This window comes from Esox lucius, chromosome 1, assembly GCF_011004845.1.
Source record: "Esox lucius isolate fEsoLuc1 chromosome 1, fEsoLuc1.pri, whole genome shotgun sequence".
In the NCBI taxonomy this organism is placed as follows: domain Eukaryota; kingdom Metazoa; phylum Chordata; class Actinopteri; order Esociformes; family Esocidae; genus Esox; species Esox lucius.
In genome coordinates, this window is record NC_047569.1 from 30,142,753 (window position 1) to 30,161,290 (window position 18,538).

The 18,538-nt window shown below is 44.7% G+C and overlaps 1 protein-coding gene across 7 annotated transcripts in view; it reads left to right on the forward strand.

Annotated features, from left to right (window-relative positions):
* plekhg2 (pleckstrin homology domain containing, family G (with RhoGef domain) member 2) overlaps positions 1–18,538 on the forward strand; it is a 52,348-nt gene that overhangs the window by 29,560 nt on the left and 4,250 nt on the right. For all 7 annotated transcript variants that reach the window (XM_010893837.4, XM_020048668.2, XM_010893840.3 and 4 more), the window contains 14 exons: positions 26–72; positions 1,157–1,307; positions 1,611–1,742; positions 2,204–2,386; positions 2,599–2,691; positions 4,509–4,595; positions 4,912–4,942; positions 5,063–5,134; positions 5,323–5,421; positions 11,492–11,533; positions 11,713–11,723; positions 12,682–12,933; positions 13,097–14,726; positions 15,906–16,935. In XM_010893837.4, coding sequence (XP_010892139.2) covers positions 26–72; positions 1,157–1,307; positions 1,611–1,742; positions 2,204–2,386; positions 2,599–2,691; positions 4,509–4,595; positions 4,912–4,942; positions 5,063–5,134; positions 5,323–5,421; positions 11,492–11,533; positions 11,713–11,723; positions 12,682–12,933; positions 13,097–14,726; positions 15,906–16,935 — 3,860 coding nt within the window. The remainder of the gene's footprint in view (positions 1–25; positions 73–1,156; positions 1,308–1,610; positions 1,743–2,203; positions 2,387–2,598; positions 2,692–4,508; positions 4,596–4,911; positions 4,943–5,062; positions 5,135–5,322; positions 5,422–11,491; positions 11,534–11,712; positions 11,724–12,681; positions 12,934–13,096; positions 14,727–15,905; positions 16,936–18,538) is intronic.

Here is an 18,538-nt window from a genome sequence, read left to right on the forward strand (position 1 = left end):
TCTATTTATTCTCTCTTTTGTTTAGAGCGAAGCTTTCGACATATACACACTCTACTGTATGAACTACCCCAAGTAAGTCTCACACACAAAAACACACATCCAGCCCACCACACACACATCCACCCAACCATAAACACACCCCGCTATATACTAGTTTGCCCCTGGGCAAGTCATTTGACCTGGATGATTGAATGATAAGCTAGTTAAACTGAAGTGACCTTGGTCATCGAATTATAAACTAGTTGTACTCAATTTGACCTTGGTTGACAATGCTAGCTTTAGTGAAGTTACCTGGAGACAGTGATTTCAATATAGTAGAGAAGTGAAGTTCATGAAACACGTTTTCAATTGCTGTTACCTTGATATACTATTATACTATAGGTTAAAAGAGTAAAGTTGTAAATAAATACAACCCCGTTTGTAGAAAGACAGGCAAGTCTTGTAACCATCATTGTTTTGATCAGCTTTATTGGAGCTACTCAGAGATCCAATCAGATTTTAGGTTACTGGTAGACAACTGTGACTAACTTAATGATTGCGGTTGCCGTTAGATCGGGTCACTGGTGAATCAAGCTAACTTGTGCGGTGCACTTTAAGTACAATCAGTTGACAAGGATTTATTGAGGCAGCATCTTTCACAGCCCATCAATTCTCATCCCAAGGGCCACTGCTATCGGACAGGCAGATGTTTTAATGGACCGGACCATTGCCTAGCACCGTGAAGAGGCTGTGCTGCCTGCAATGTCTGTTAACAACCGTTCATATATCGCTCGGAGAGACTAGAAACAGAACAATACTTCGGTGTGAGACGTCGACAGTGCCCTGGCCCTGTGTGTGAGCTTTGTGTTGTCATCCAGTGGTGTCCTGAAGACACCAAGCTCGTACTGAGAGAGATGCTGTTAACAGATATCAGAGCTTTCATCTGAGAAAGGCATCGCAGTCTGACAGCGAGGGAACTGCTGCAGAGTGTTTTGCGCAAGTAAAGTAAACAGTCGCATTATTGCCAAAAAGAGGACACGCTAAAGGGGAAGCCAGAGGGGGAACTGTGGGCTCTGTGAAAAGATTGACGGCTGTCTGGAACAGCGATAAGCCGGCTGATGACTCCCCTTTCTTTATTCCACCGTTTTCGACCTCCTCTCCCTTCCCTCACCCCCAGCTCTGTGGCTGTTTTGAGGGACTGCATGAAGAATGAGAGCCTGGTACACTTCTTCCAGGAGAGGCAGACGACCCTGTGCCACTCCTTGCCCTTAGAGACCTACCTGCTGAAGCCCGTGCAGAGGATCCTGAAGTACCACCTTCTGCTGCAGGTCAGTGTGACTCTTAGGCTGGGGTGGTGCAATTCAAACCACTTTATTTCCAGAGAATGAATTTGATGTGAGGCGAGGTGTTGATATATAATAAATTACATATTAAATGTAATTAAAACTGGTGTTGCAAATGCTTATGACACATGTTCCGGCTCTGGGCATTTAACTAGCTGTGTTTGGACTGATCAACAACCCCAGCCCACCTGTGTGGCAGATATAATGGAATTAACTAGGTGAACTCTTTAAAATATAAAACGCTGACACTAATAGATGGTTAACCTCTCTGTCGCCCTCCTGTGGCAGGAGCTAGCCAAACACTTTGACAAGAGTGACCCGGGCTACGAGGTGGTGGAAGATGCCATCATTGCCATGACCGCTGTGGCCTGGTACATCAACGACATGAAGAGGAAGCAGGAGCACGCCGTGAGGCTCCAGGTACCCCACAGTACGGGACTGCCGAGGCCACGGCCACAACCACACCCTTTCCTCACTACTCTAGTTCTCAACAAAATGGAGCAAAGGCGGTAGTTTGATGCTTGCGATAACACAGGCTGGGCTCAAATTCTTTTGTAGGCTCTTCAGTCTTTAGTGGTCTTTAGGACCACAGATGGTCGAAATCACACTGATTCTGGGTTGGATGTAGAGGTTAAAGGTTGCAGAGTTCTTTGAAGTTATCTCTACTTAGTCTCCACTACATCTGTTTTTGAAGCCAGGAGGTCAACCTTGAGTCAGCACAAACATTTTGGAAATGGTCTCAATTGTATATCTATAAGTTCTAGAAATCCCTTAGGGGAAAAGGTCAGAGGGGAGAGACCTGTGTCATGACCTATGTTTTGAGAAGACGACGATAGGTTGATGAAATGGAGATCTTCCCCTGTTTATTTTGGCTCTGGTAGGAGATCGAGAGCTTGCTGACCAACTGGACTGGTCCTGACCTGAGTGGTTTTGGGGAACTGGTGTTGGAGGGTTCCTTTAGGGTCCAACGGGTCAAGAAGGAGAGGGCCTTCTTCCTGTTTGACAAGATGCTGCTCATCGCTAAGAAGAGGCTAGAGCACTTCATCTACAGCACCCACATATTTGTGAGTAATATTCAGGCACTATAGTGAATTGATCAGAATCTTTTGTTTCTGTAAATGCAATTTTGGGCAGACACCAGTCGTGGATGCTTTATTAAGTCTAAGCCGGCTTACACCTTGTTTTTTAGAATGGTCGGTCACCGGCAAAATGTTCCAGGTTGCCGTTAGGGTGTACATGTACTTAGCCTGTATGTCTCCTTCTCTTCCCTCCTCAGTGCTGTAATCTACTTCTAGTAGAGACGATGAAGGACCCACTGTGTTTCAAGGTGTCCGATCAGACCATCCCAAAACAGCAACACGTTGTCCAGGTAACAGCAAGCCACTGTGGGAGAACCAGGCGGTGTATTGTGTCAGACCTCAAGAGCCGCTTGGGCAACGTCACAGAAATGATGCACGAGTGTCAAGTTGGCCAAAGACGTTTTGTGGTCATGATCGGCAACGCGTCGTGATGAGAGACAACGCATTGTCCTCTTGGCGACTCACGCAGCCAACTGTTTTGCTTTGTAAAAAAAAATGTATTGTAGTTGCACGTGCATCGGTTTTGTTGCTCAATGCCAAGCCTGGCTACAGTGTCTGCCAGTTGTTTAAGAAAGGGTGCTCCAAACCAAAATGGATCCAAGTGTTTTGTAATTTGTCATCTGAATGTATTCTACATCATCCATTTCTTCTTAATAGTTAGAACCAAAAGCCATAAGTATTCGAACCCTTGCACTTTCTCCAGATAACTAATATTGTCTCTACATGTTGTAACTGATCAAAGTATTTAGTCTCCTCAATTCTTTATTTCACCCTTAACATTACAGAAGCATTGTTTTTGATTCAGAACCTAATATATCATTGTTTTCAGAACTCCACAGAAATAATGAATGGGATTTAGATCTAAGGCCCCTTTAAAACAGTCCAGTGTTTTGTCTTGAACTTTTCCTGGGTCTTTTTTGAAGTGTGTTTGGGGTCATTGACCTGCTGGAAGACCCATGCTTTTTGATACGGGTTCGACATTGTGCTAAAAAATGCCTTAGTATTCTCCTGATTTCATGCACACATTCAAGCACCCAGTCCCAGGGGCAGAAAAGCTACTACAAAATCATTTCTGAACCTTTCCCACAGTCAATGTTGGGGAAGGTCTTCTTTTCTGTAGGGAAACTGTTTAGAAGGTGTTCTTTGCTTTGAAGGCTTAATTTTTTTTTCTGTCAATATTGAGATGGTGTGCTTTACCACAACGCTCTAATTTTGTCTCATCTGTCCTCATGAGATTGTCCCAGATGAATTGTGGAATGTCCATGTGTGTTGGCAAATTGCAGTCAGGCTTTCTTATGTCTCCCTCTCAGCAATGGGTCTCCTACCATACAACCCCCCGTTCACTGAATCGATGGATGGGGCGAGTTGAAACTGTTGAACCTTGTGTCTGAAGGTCAGCTTGAATTGATATGGCAGTTGATCAAGATGCTCTTTTCACCATTCAAACAATCCTTCATTGCGATCTTCCAAGTTTTTTCTTGTGGCCACATCCACAGAGGTTGGCTACAGTAACATGACCCTTAAACTTGTTGATTACATTACGTACGGTAGAAACTAGAACATCAAGGTCTATGGAGATTGACTTACAGACCTTTTATTGTCCATGCTTGGCCACAATCTTGTCTGACCTCTGGTTCTCTGGTTTTATACATTTTTTCCAAGCTCATTGTGGTTCACACAGTGATATAAAACAGGAGAATGAGTCATTTTCTCTATTCAAACTGGTTGAGTGAATTATTTACATGTAGCGGGTAGCGGCAATTCCCCACAGGTGAGTTAAATTCCAAAGTTCAGTTGAATTTATGCTTATTAATAAAATTGTCTGGTACATTTTTTGGATTTCTTTGTGGAATAGGTTATGATTAAATAAATTATGCAGATTTTGGTCTTATTCAACTGCAAACCAAAGAAATACATGTGAAAGTACAGCAACATATTGATAACCAGTTTTCTAGAAGAAATTGTGAATTATTTGAACAAAGTGCAAGGGTGCCAATACATGTGGCCATGACTACACTGGTACAACATGTTCTGTTTCCAGTTCAACCCGTTATGTCATGCTTGAGATTCACTGGGTACATCTTCAACTAGCCATCCTATTTTATAGACCAAGAATCAGGAGGAGAAACGCCTGTGGCTACACTACCTCAAGAGACTGATAGTGGAGAATCATCCTGCCTCTCTACCCCAGAAGGTGAGGCATATGGACATTACCCTAACTGCTGCTTTATAAGTAGCAAAATGAGTAGCAAAATGTTGCAACCAAACACCACACTAAAGGCAGTTGCTCAAGTGAATCAGAGAACAGTCACAATTCTGTTGGGTTACGCTGCCACCTCCTGGCTATTTATGGTTATGGTAAACACTGTGGCAAGCTAACAATTAGTGATATGCCATGCATGTGTTTTCTGAACAATTAGTGAAATTTCCTATATTTATTCTTTGAACGGTCAATGAAATGCCATACGTTTATTTTATGAACAATCAGTGAAAAACCATTTATTTCCCAGGCGAGGCAGGTGCTTGGTGACTCCTGTCGATGTAAGTTTCACATGATTTCATACCATCGTTTCTTCATAAATGTTTCAGTTAATTTACACTCTGAATGTGACGCTAATTGTGTACAATTTAAGACAGTAAAACACAATTTATATTTCAAAGCTCCTCAGTTTGATCAGGAACATGTTAACTCTCCACGGTGTGATGATTACCATCGGGGAAGACGCCAATCAGGTCAGGAAAAGACACTCTACTGAAATGACCCTGGTAGCTCTCTTCATTGTTTGTGAACACTTCTGTTTAACAAGAACAGTTTCCTCTGCAAGCATTTTGCCATATGCCTATTTGGTCTGGGATGTTGAGTTCATTTGGATTCTATTTGATCTATATCTGTATCTTTTCGTGTCTGTTTGTTTGTCCAGAGCCCCCAGAGTTAATCTATACCCCAGAGAAAGCCAAAAAGACCCTCCCCCTGTTGCTTGAGGGAAACCTATCTTACCGCCGTGGCAGGAGGCAATCTGGTGAGACTTAGGCCTAGGATGTATCCACACAAACCTGTTAGCTGATCTAGGAACTGTTTAGCCTTTTAAATTCATGTAATATGCACAGATCCTAGACGGTGACACAATAATAGCATTATTTATCTAGATTTGGCACTAAGAAGGAAAGCTAATCTCAAGATGTCCATTATTACAGCATAAATCCTATCTTTTCTTTTTCAATGTGCACTACGTCTTGCATACATTGTGCAAACAGACATTTGCAAGTAGAATCCATGAACTTTCAAGAACATAACTGTGATTATTTTAGATTAAATTCAACTTCATTGTCATTGAACAGTATGAGTACAGTACAACAAAATGCAGTTAGCATTCAACCAGAAGTGCGAATAGAAGAGGGCAGGAAATGTATTAGTATTAGGTAAAGTGTATGTTACAAATGGAATGAATAGATTCCATTTGTAAATACAGTGCAGAATGACCATTCTAAATGAGCAATGAAGGCAAATAGGGGAGGACAGAACATTTACAACATTTACAACTGTGCAATCGAGTAAGTTGGAGGTGTGAGGTAGTCTGTACAACTGAAATGTGGGGATAGCAGCAACAAGGTTCCGAAGTAGACATGTGAATGTAACATCTTAAAAAAAGAAATGCAAGTACAATGGCATTTCTAAATGTGCAGTGCAGGCAAACTGAAGGTGCCAGGTGGCATGTGCAACTGAAATGCAGGGATAGCACCAATGAGGTTCCCAAGGTAGACAAGTAGTACAAGGGAGTAGAGCAACAAGGTCCCTGAGAGAAGGGACCTGGCATGGTTGTGTGAAGGGTCTCTGATGATAACGTTTGCGCTGAAGATCCATGATGGCTGGGAGCTGTGCCCCTGTGATGTGCTTGGCTGTTTTCACCACCAACTGTAGGGCCTTCCAGTCAGCCATGGAGAATCCGCCAAACCACACTGTGGCACAGTTCGTCAAAATGCTCTCCACTGTGCAGCAGTAGAAGTTCACAAGTATCCGGGAAGACAAGAGGGTCTTCTTCAGCCTCCTCAAAAAGTACAGGCATTGCTGTGCCTTTTTGACCAGGGTTGAGGGTCTAGGAGAGGTCCTCGGAGATGTGGACACCCAGGAGTTTGAAGCTGGGCACACGCTCCAGCTCAGTGCCATCGATCAGAACTGGGGCGTGACTGCAGCCTTTAGACTTCCTGTAATCCACAATAAACTCCTTGGTCTTCTTTAGATTAAGGGCCAGGTTGTTGATAGCGCACCTTGCCGCTAGGCACATGACCTCCTCCCTGTAGGCTGACTCGTCATCGTCACTGATAGGGTCTACCACCGTGGTCTCGTAGGCGAAATTGACAATGGTGTTGGTAGTGTGTACAGGAACGCAGTCATAGGTGAAGAGGGAGTACAGGAGGGGGCTCAGCACACAGCCTTGTGGAACACCAGTGTTCAGGATCAGGGTGGAGGAGGTGAAGTTGTCTAACCTGACAGACTGGGGTTTATTGGTTGGGGGGTCCAGTTATAGAGAGAGCGGCTGATCTCCAGGTCATGGAGTTTGTTGACCAGCCTGAAGGGGATGACCGTGTTGAATGCTGAGCTAAAGTCTATGAATAGCATTCTCACATAGGTGTAGGTTTTGTCCAGGCGGGTCAGGGGGAGTTTGTAAAGCTGTGGAGATGGTGTCCTCTGTAGACCTGTTTGGCAGGCCAACTGGTGGGGATCCAGTGTTGTAGGGGGCAGGACTTAAGGTGGGCCGGGTGGGTCTTTCGAAGCACTTCATGATTGTGGGGGTGAGTGTGACAGGTCGGAAGTCATTCAGGCTAGACTCAGTCGACTGCTTCGTGACCATGGCACAATGGTTGTCATCTTGAAGCACGTTGGAACATCTGCCTGGGCCAGTGACAGGTTGAAAATGTCAGTCCAGCAGCCTTGCATGCATTCACCCTGCTCAGACATCACATCTGGGGCAGGGGTTCTCAACCTTTTGCAAGCTGGGCCCCCCCAAAGCTGGTTCATTGCAATTGGGGCCCCCCTTCCCGGCGCCACCCCCACTACACCACCTTGCATAGATAGATAGATAGATAAATAGCCCCCTAGGCTATTATTTTTAGGCCCACACATTATTATTATTATTATTATTATCATCATCAGTAGCGGTAGGTAGGCCTATTATCATTACTAGGCTATTGTTATAATTGGCACTAGCACCAGACTTCTAATGTGAGCTTGCAGGCATTATTATTATTATTATTATTATTATGAGTAGTAGTAGGCCTATTATCATTACTAGGCTATTGCTATATAATTATGAGGTTACATGCTTTATTGTTGGTATTATTATTATTATTATTATTATTATCATCATCATCATCAGTAGGCCTATTATCATTACTAGGCTATTGCTAAAATTGGGAATTGGCACCAGAACTCTGATATGAATGTATGCTCTATTATTGTTATTATTACTAGGCCTAATTGTAGGCATATCATCTGCATTTTTTACAGAAGCTTGCAGGTAGGCGATGTTAATGAGACCTGAGCCTGCTTTGCCTTGCAAAGATCCTCAATTCTTGGCGCAATGTCTGATAAACATAGCCTCAAATCATCCTCGATTTGTGCACGATTGCGGTATTTCATTTTGAGTGCAGTCATTTTTGAGAATCCTGCCTCACACAAATATCTCGACGCGAAAGGGAGGAGAATCTTCAAGGCGACGTCACAGAGGTGAGGGTATTCCTGCATCAATGCTGCCCAGAATGACGAAAGAGGGCAGGAGGTAAAGAGTTCCTTCAGCCTACTGTCACTCCTCCGCTCAATAAGCTATTCCTGCATATCAATTGACAGCTCGTTTGCTGTGCACACAAATGGATCTCAAACCCACGCAAATGAGCGATAATCCTCTTTAAAGTACGTCGCAAATTGTTCTCTGATTGCTGACAGGTGCTCAGACGCTGACTGAAATAGAGAAGAGAAATCGTGTGACGTGCCTGCATCAGTGATAAAGTCTGCAAGGCTGGGGAACATGTCGCAGTTCCCTCGACTGATGCGGCCATGCCAGAGGTCAAGTTTTTGTGTGAAGGCGTCCACTCTGTCTGCAAGGAGCAAAATATGAGTTTTGCGGCCTTGCAAAGACAGGTTGAAGCCATTCAAGCGGTCAAATATATCGACCAAATAGGACAGAGACGCAAACCACATAGTGTCATCCAGATGCTTCGCCAGATCTGATTGGATTTCTGTCAAAAAACACTTCACCTCCTCTCGCAGCTCATACCACCGCTGTAACACCCGCCCCCTGGAAAGCCAGCGAACTTCAGTGTGCAGAAGCAGCTGTTCGTGCCCTGACCCCATCTCCTGGCAGAGGACCCCAAACAAGCGAGAGTTTAGCGGGCGTGATTTGATTAGATTTATCATTTTCACAGATTGGTTCAGCACGGAGTCAAATAGAACTGGCATTTTTTTAGCAGCTAGTGCTTCAGGATGGACCACGCAATGTGTCCATTTCACAAGTGGAGCTACTTGCTGAACGCGAGCAGCTAGGCCACGCTCATGGCCCGTCATTGTCCGCGCACCATCCGTGCATAAGCCAACGCATCGGTCCCAAGTCAAACCATTTTCACTGAGAAAAATATCAAGGACATTGAAGATGGCTTCTCCTGTAGTGTGCAACTGAAGAGGCTGGCAAAACAGGACATCCTCCTCAATCACCTTGTCCCGCAGATACCTGACATAGGTGAGGAGCTGTGCCTGCCCAGCAATATCAGTGGATTCGTCCAGCTGCAGCGCGTAGTAAGGACTCTTTTTTATGAACTCTATCAGTTGCTCTCTGATATCTGATATCCTTAATGCCAGCATGCTTTGTTTCGAGGTGCCTTTTTAGTTTGCAGGTTTTGCAGCTGGTGGTGCATCGGTTGCCTTGTTGATCCTCACTAGAAATCTCTCCATTTTTGTTTGGTCTTGAAATAAGTTGGATGTGGATTGGTTGTGTTTTCAATAAAGTGTAGGCTATGATGTAAAGATGTGTGCGTGTGTGTGGCTATGTTGAGAGACTAGTATCGGTGGCTAATCAGTCGGGACTAAGGCGAAGTTCGAGATGAAGTTCAAGATGACGGTCAATCTCTCTCGGTCTGGGGCTCCATACAAGATCTCACCTCGTGGGGCATCAATGATCATGAGGAAGGTGAGGGATCAGCCCAGAACTACATGGCAGGACCTGGTCAATGACCTGAAGAGAGCTGGGTCCACAGTCTCAAAGAAAACATTTAGTAACACAATACACTGTCATGGATTAAAATCCTGCAGCGCATGCAAGGTCTTCCAGCATGACAACGACCCAAAACACACAGCCAGGGCAACTAAGGAGTGGCTCCGTAAGAAGCATCTCAAGGTCCTTGAGTGGCCTAACAAGTCTCCAGCCAATAGAAAATCTTTGGAGGGAGCTCGTCCGTATTGCCGAGCAAGTCCGTATTGCCAAGCAACAGCCACGAAACCTGAAGGATCTGGAGAAGGTCTGTATGGAGGAGTGGGCCAAAATCCCTGCTGCAGTGTGTGCAAACCTGGTCAAGAACTACAGGAAACGTATGATCTCTGTTATTGCAAACAAAGGTTTCTGTACCAAATATTATGTTCTGCTTTTCTGATGTATCAAATACTTATTTCATGCAATAAAACGTAAATAATTACTTAAAAATCATACAATGTGATTTTCTGGATTTTTGTTTTAGGTTCCGTCACTCACAGTTGAAGAGTACCTATGATAAAAATGACAGACATGCTTTGTAAGGGGGAAAACCTGCAAAATCGGCAGTGTATCAAATACTTGTTCTCCACACTGTAGATATACAACTGAAAACATTCCCAAAATGTGGAACCTTGATTGAAACAAAAGGATGACAGTTTGTGGTTGAATACTGTCTGTTTACAGTCACGCTAACAGTGACCAGTGGTGTTTTTATATGTAAAAAATTGGTGGGGCACAAACCATTTCAAAATATAGGATACATACCAGTAAAACTACAAAACTCCCTCTTACTACTGATGTTTATTTAACACATCAACAAACAGCGTGGCTCCACAAAACACTTAGCGACAGAGCTGCTTGCTTCAACCAGGTGTTGTAGTACACATACTGGAGATAGAGAGACCTTCTTGTGTAATTGCTCTCCTTCTCTCTCACACACATGTAAAATGACCACTGTCACATTTACAAACCTAAATTAGGAATGCAACCAAGCTCAGAACAAATGTGCCTACAGGGCCATTCGCCAACAGCAATGAGCTCAACACCACTGAAGGCCTCAACGAAGCAGAAAGACAGCTTTTTGGGGATACAGATCCATTCTATGACAACAACCCTAAGCATGGACACACCATCTTAGGGTTGGACTCCTCACCATCTATATCAATTGATCCAGCACAGAAATATGGAAATGTTCCTCTCTGACTCAGATGTCGTCATAGGTGTTATGATCATTTTCAGCAGAGTGACGGTCTCAGCAAAAGCCTCCTCTAGGTTGTTCTCATGGATGGATCTTTAGAGAGACAGGGCCGTCTTACCAGTGTGAAGCTCAGTGTGGCGGTACAGAGTGGTCAGGCTCAGACTTCAACATTTCCTCATTACAGTCAAGTTCAGATGTAGGGAATGACAGGACAAATTGTGGGAAGAGAGGTGCTAGCCCCACATTCACGCTTAACCTATGGCCTACTACTGCGAACTTGAATCGGCAGAATGCAGTCTGAAGCAGCAAGGCAGGGACCAATGAACATGAAATCATATCCTTACACAAATTATATGCAATTCAGGGAGATGCTATATTCATAGATAATACATTTTCAAGAAATAAAAATAACATAATTTTGTTGCAGTTCTTTCTGTTGACATCCGCTGCTGGCGCCCTACGTACAACTGCAATTACATACAGATTAACCAATAAAGTGTGTCTCCAGTCAACAATGGTGTCAAAACTGAAAGGCAATAGGTTATTAACAGAAACACTTGAGATGATAGGAATACATTTCTTAGCACGCTCTTTAAGCATTAATAAAGCAATTGGAAATAACTAATTGAAGACCCATGGCTATTTTCCCCACAGCTCCTACTAAAGACTTCGAGACAACATTCCATTGTGAGAGTGGTGAGACCATTTTCATTTTCTTACATGATTCATAGAACTCTATTTTGCTGTATTGCTCTGTTGTTTAACCTGCTTTCTTGTTGTTTGTGGTATGTCATTTTTGGAATGTAACCATTTTGTTGCCAAGATTTATATTTGTCTTTCCTCTCCCCACCGACATATCTCTCTTTGGAATCCAGTCTCTTTGAAGGTAAGTTTTAGACATATTACACCCGTAACCGCCCACACAACTGTGTTATACAACAGTCATTCCCACACACATCAATCCTTAGATTCTATCATTTTGGTATTTTTGTTGATGTTAGAAATAATTTCCGAAAAATATACAAATATATATTTGAAACACATAAAATACCTACATTAAAATATACAGGAGAAACTAATCAAAGGAACAACCCACATTAAGTGTCCTAGTAAGATGATGCACTATGAGCTGCCAGAACAGCTTCAGTGTCTTGGCATAGATTTTATCTATGTTCTTTGGAACTTCGGGGGATGGAACACCATTCTTCCAAAATATATTCCCTCATTTGATGTTTTGAAGATGGTGGCAGAGAGTGCCATCTAATAATGTCCAAAATCTTGCACAGATGTTCAATTGGGTTGAGATCTGGTGACTGCGAAGGCCGTAGCATATTATTCATATAACCTTTATACTCCTCAAACCATTCAGTGATCCCTTTGTGCCCTGTGGGTGTGGGCGCATTGTCGTTCTGGAAGAGACACAATAATGTCCATAATGTCCCTATCCAAAATGTAGGGCACCTGGGCGTGCTCCACCTGTCATGCCACAGAGCATTCTAGGATGCTAATTGCTTGATTGTATCATGCAGTACTCCATATAGAAGAATCTGCATTCATTATGTCCAAGTTTGATGCATTAACAATTCTTTCGAGGGGAACTGTTTTTGTATTTTGTATGCCAAAATACATATTTAAATTATATTATTCCCCTGTATGGGAATTAGTAGAAGTACAACAGGGATGTCACAAGGCTTTAAGAACAGTGGAAATATTACACTGGAAAACACCCAGAGCTGATTGAGAAAATGTCTTGGGCTAAAGCCCCGAAAGATTGGGTCTGGTGATGCCCGTGTAGCACATGACCCACTCTCTCCCAGTGTTGATGTGCTTGTCCATGTCAACAGGCTAGCAGTGAGGGAGAGCTGTATCCAGGGGCAGACAGCTTGGCCTCCTCTGGCAGCACCAGCACCCTGGCCTCTTCTGTGATCGAGGTCGGGGCAGAGGCCAAGAGGCCGGACCTCTGCATGGGCCTGGAGGACGACGACGACCTGTCCCACCTGAGCCCCCCGCCCACCCTGTCAATCACAGAAGAGATCATGCAGTTCATAAACGAGAGCCGCGTGCGAGAGGGCCTGGCCGAGCTCAGGCATGACGTGGTATGGATGGGCTACGCCGTTTCTTCCACGCCATTAACCACCGAGCCGGTGTTGTCACCCCGCAACGCTTTATGAGTTACCACTTCCTGACTCAGTTCTGCGTTACTTCATTGTGTGTAATCTAGGAGATGTAGGGATGACAGACTATCTTGTGTCTCCACAGGATCCTCCTGCAGATGAGTCACTGGAAGACCAAACAACTGAGCGACATCCATATACAGTTGCTCAGCAAGGAAATGACCAGCTGCTTCCATCTCCTAATAAGGACACGTATGACTCTCAAGACCCCCACCCTCACAGTCCGGAGGACAAAACAGTGCAAAAAAATGTGGAGGGGAATAGGGCCAAAATGGAGGACCACACCCAAGAACACAGTCAGGCAAGTCCTGAGTCCTTAATAGGTGATTGTGAAGGGGGGGAGTCAACACCTCTTCCGGCTAATGTCATGGAGGAGGTGCCTGAAGAGGAGTGCACATTGGCCAAAGAACCCGAGGCACCTGGGGAAAGAACTAAATCTGAGGCAAAGGACGAGCAAACCAACGAAATGCAGGCTCTACTCTTTCACGTAAACCTCCCCGAAAATCAAAAAGACCCCTGCATTGACTTCGCTTATGAGAACAAGCCCCCGGGATCTTCTCTCCTTCTTCTCACAGGCCCAGAGCGCACCGTGCAGAACCCTGTGGTGTCAAAGAAAGAGACCCAGTTCAAAAAGTCGGACATGCAGATCATCAAGAAGATCCGCAGCTACTACGAGGCGGCAGAAGCAGAGGCAGGACAAGCTGGAGATGGTGACAGCAGCCTGGCCCCTAGGAGAAACAGCTTCTCCCTAATTATCCCTGCTGGCCTGGTTAAGGACTCTGTATCTCGCTTTGCCGTCTTTGGCCACCAGGACAGCCTGTGTGATTCAGAGAGCGGGCGCTCTGACGGGGGTGCAGAGGCTGAGCCGGAGCGTCCCTCACCCCTTACATCAATGCCGGACCAGGGAGGCGAGGGTGCCCTCGGTCCCCTCTGTTCCTCCGCTGCTGGTGATGGTGGCTCTAAGACCCTGGAGGAAGAGAACAGACAGGCACCAGATCAGGGTGAGCTAGTTGTGGAATTCACCTCGGAACAAGGGAGTGAACTCCGACACTGCACAGAGCTGATAAAGGTATGGAAAGAGAAGGAAATGGGAACAGTGGCCATTTCCTCTGAGAGGGAAAACAAAACAAACCTAGCAAAAGACATCAGCAAAAAGACATTATGCAGTGATGAAGCAGCCAAAGTTATCACAAAAGAAGTGCAAGCAGTCAGCGACCACAAAACAAGTTCAAGTTATCTAGACTTGGAGCCTAAACAGGCCCAGAAAGACTCCATCGTCCCTTCTCCAACAGGCTACCAAGCTGGATGGGGCAGAACCAGAGACAGCTCCCCCACTGGAAACCTAGAGGGTCTGCCCAGCCAGATCAAGGTGGGCCGCTGGTCCCGCCACTGTAAGATGGTGTCCTCCAGTCGGACCCTGTACGAGGGGGTTGCGGTTGGCAATGTGGAGGCCATAGGCCTGTTCGAGGCCAGCCCTGGATACCCGTCTCTGGTGGAGAACTCTGAGAGGATCCTGAGTAAGGTGCAGATGCTGGCTCGCATGTACAGCGCCAAGGCTAGCAGCATGAAGGTTCCACTTCACCACAAGAGGGCGTGCGTAGGGCGTGCACCGTGGGCCCCCACTCCTGGGAGGATGGTCCCCGCTCAGACTGAGCAGCTGCCGCAGCATCCAGAGGAGATGAGTACAGTAAAGAGGGCTCATAGCCATACTGCTGGTTAGTGACGTAATCCTTCACATCAAGATAAATGGTGGTTCAAGTCATTATTCATGATCCAGTTATTTGATTATGCCGGTTACACTCAAATGTTGTGTAAGTAGCACAACCAAATAACTAGATAAATTGCAATTGCTTTGAGAAACCTGAGCTTTGTCTTCCCCTGTTTTGTTGTTGCTTTTTGCTGGACCGCGGAAGGGGAGCCGGCTAAGAAGAGCGAATGTCACTGACTGACTGACTGACTACCCCTTGTTAAATAGCGTAGTAGTTAGAGAAGCAGACTTGTGAACTATAGGTCCCGAGTTTGTGTCTCCTCGCAGACGGAGCGAAGTATGCATGGTGAATAATTCCGTATTGACGAAAACTTTGCTGGCTAAAACCGAAACCTGAAATTGTATACGATTAAATTGTGACTGTTTCTGGCATGGACAAGTTCATCTTCAGTCTCGCTAGCAATTGTTCAATTCTTATGATTATTCCTAAGAAGTTAATAGATACCAGTAAGCCTATTACTGGCTAATAAGCTGTTCAAACGGACAGTGGCAAAAGCTAACAGCTCATAGACGCTATTTCTGGTGGAGGTCAACTTAATAAGGAACGTTAGTCAGTTTAACACAGTGCTCAATAGTGTTTAGCGACTGGTGAAATGCGTAATGTTGTGGCGTTATGGTTAAAGACAGTGCCTCACATGTGGAAGGCTCAAGTTCAGATATATTGTGAACAATGACATCGTTTCTACTGCGGTCTGGATGAAAGAGGCTTGCCTGGTTTCTTGTTTGCATATTCCTTTGATTTCACTCATTAAGTTATTACGGGTTGTATTTCTTTTTGCCTTTTTCTGGAAAGTATTTTGTGGACATTTATTTTGAATATTTAGTAAAGAATTAAAACCTCATTGGATTCCTTTCTAGAACCTATTATTCATCCCTATATGTTTAGTTATATTGTCATTGGTTTCTTTGTTAGTTCCTTTTATTTTTGTAGGTTTGTAGAGCGCCGCCTTGCTGAGCAATTCCTTCGAAATACACTCACACACAACCAGACATTATTATTTGCAAAGAGCTTTATACACGGATCTGCTTGTTTGTGTCCATAAATCCATCAAAGGGCTCCATGCTGTTTAGCAGTGAATGACTTTTGAGTAAATGTTTTATTTATTTATTTTATTTTTTATTCTAGGTCACCAGGAGTTCATATCAGTTACTTCAGAACCCCAGGTCGTTGGCCATATCCTTGTCAGTGAACAGCTGTCCCCCTCATACCACCAGCAAGAGAACGGCTGCGTCCTAGCTGGACCCAGGGGTGGTGTCTCCAACCTGGGGTCCATGTCCACTGCTTCTCCCCGCTCCTCATCTCCAACAACAACACAGAAAAACAACGAGGTTGGGTGTGAGGAGGGGGTGACAACTGCTGTGCAGGAGAAGCCAATGGAGAACCAGTTTGACGAAGCTCCCTCAGATGCTGACATGCAGAGACAAAACCCCAGCATGGACTCTCCAGTCCAGGAAGGCCCTGTCCAAGGTGTCGGAATGTTTTCAGGTGACAATCATCCAGCGTCCGTGACTCTCAGCAACAGGACTTGGATGGAGCAGAAGGGGCATCATCTGTACTCCATCAAGGAAGATCCGGCTCTCGGATCTGCAGCTGCTTCCTCGGAAGGCGGAGTGTTTGGAGTGCCAGATGAGCTATTGAAAATAATTCAACAGCTGTCTCGAGCTGAGCCAGAGACAAGTCAGATGGTGAAACCAGACAAAGACAGTTTAAACAATCAGCCGGTGTTGCATTGTGGGACTGGTGGTGCTGAGGGGGGAGATTCTCCTCAGATGTCCCCCGGTAATGAAAGACAAGCTGGATCCAGTGAAGAGAAGTCGCCGGATGGGACTTTGAATGATATGGATGTTTTATCACCAAATATATCAGCCCACATCTCCCCCAGACCTCCACAACAGATGTCCATCTCTGCACCTTTTGAAGGGTCAGACCTCTTAGTAATGCATCGCACTCAGTCGTGTACGACTGAATCCACCCAGACAACACACATATGTGGTCAGGGAGTTGAGGAGAATCAAGTTGTATCTCGGTTGCAGTCCTCTGACTGTCTGCCTAATTTCACCAGCCAAAGACCACCCCACCTGCACTTGCCCACTACCATGGGTAGAAGGAGCCTTCCTATTAAAACATCAGACACTGCAGTTCTCCCCAGCCAAAGGTACAGTACTGCAGTTCTGCCCATGTAAAAGTACAGCATGCAGTTCTTCCCAGTCAAAAGTACAGCATTGCAGTTCTTCCCAGCCAAAAGTACGATATTTAGTATAACTTCAGTAGGTAGTAACAACAATTCCCTGGTCCACTGCTTAGTTCTTCCCCTACAAGTTATTATTGTAGAATCCCATGTGGATCAGTTGGTACTGCATGACACTCGCCAGGGTTGTAGTTTTGTTTCCCACGGGGGCAAGTACAAGAAATTAGTCAAATGCATGCAGTGACTACTGTAAGTCTCTCTACATAGTAGAGTCCCTAAAGTATTTCTGTAGACAATCTACTAACTATCAGATATATTTAAACAATCTACTAACCCTTACCCTAACAGTAAAGCATATCCTAAACGTAACCATTGCCCTAACGCTTATTCTAAACCTAATCCTAACCTAAGCAAATGTTTAGTCATCACTTGTTGATAGTATGGCAATCTATAGAGCATCTACTTATGGACTTCAGGACTAAACGGTAACCATGTCTGAAATCATAGACATTGGGCATTGGACATTATTAATATTTATTTTATTTATATAGCACTTTTCAAGGACCCAAAGACGCTTTACAGAATGGAACATGTAACAGAAACACAGCGCTAAATACAGCAGGAAAGCAGAAAGAAAACAGAGAGTGGGATTGGGCATGGCAAGGGTAGGTGATTTTGAACAGATGAGTCTTGAAGCGTTGCCGGAACATGCGGATTGTCTCAGAGTCATGGATGGTTTGGGGCGAGAGATCCAGAGCCTGGGAACAACCCTGGAGAATGCCCTGTCACCAAAGCCTTTGAGCTTACTGGAACGGAGTGTGCGTATAGGTTGATATGGAAGAAGAAGGTCAGAGAGGTAGGCGCGGCGATATTGTTTAGGGCTTTATATGTCAGTAGGAGGATCTTGTAGTTGATGCGTTGGGAGATAGGAAGCCAGTGTAACTCACAGAGAATAGGGGTGATATGCTACAAGGAGGTAGGTTTGGAGCTGTGTAATCAGAGTTAAGTTTGGAGTTAGGTGAAAGGAGAGTGATACAGCAATGGGGAGTAGTTCAGCCCAGTCAGATGAGGAATGAACTTTCAGAGGACGATGAATAAGGATGGTGGTCAGGGAGTTTGTTGATTTATATGCAATATTCAAAGGAGGTGAAGGATGGAAGAGACAAATCAGTCATTTTAAAGTGAGATTTGTACAGTACAGCAAGGCCACCATCACGAGCAGTTACACGGGGGTGAGACAGATAGCAATACCCATTGGGAGTGGCTTGATTTAATATGGAAAGAAAAACCACTGGCTGTTTTGCCATGTTTCAGTTAAGAAAAGAAAGTCTAGCTTGTTGTCCAGTATTAGTTCATAGAGCAGGGGGGGCTTTATTATTCGTGGAGCGGGTGTTTAGGAAAGCAAAGTTGGTTATGCAGAATGTAGAGTGGTGTTGCAGTTTGTGGTAGGTTGAAGGAAACGTAGACAATCATGGTTTACTGTTCGACCTGATGTATATGGAGGATGGTGTGAGTGTGACCACAAAGAGATGATTTGCAGCGTGAACCTTGATGTAGGTAGGGGCGTGTA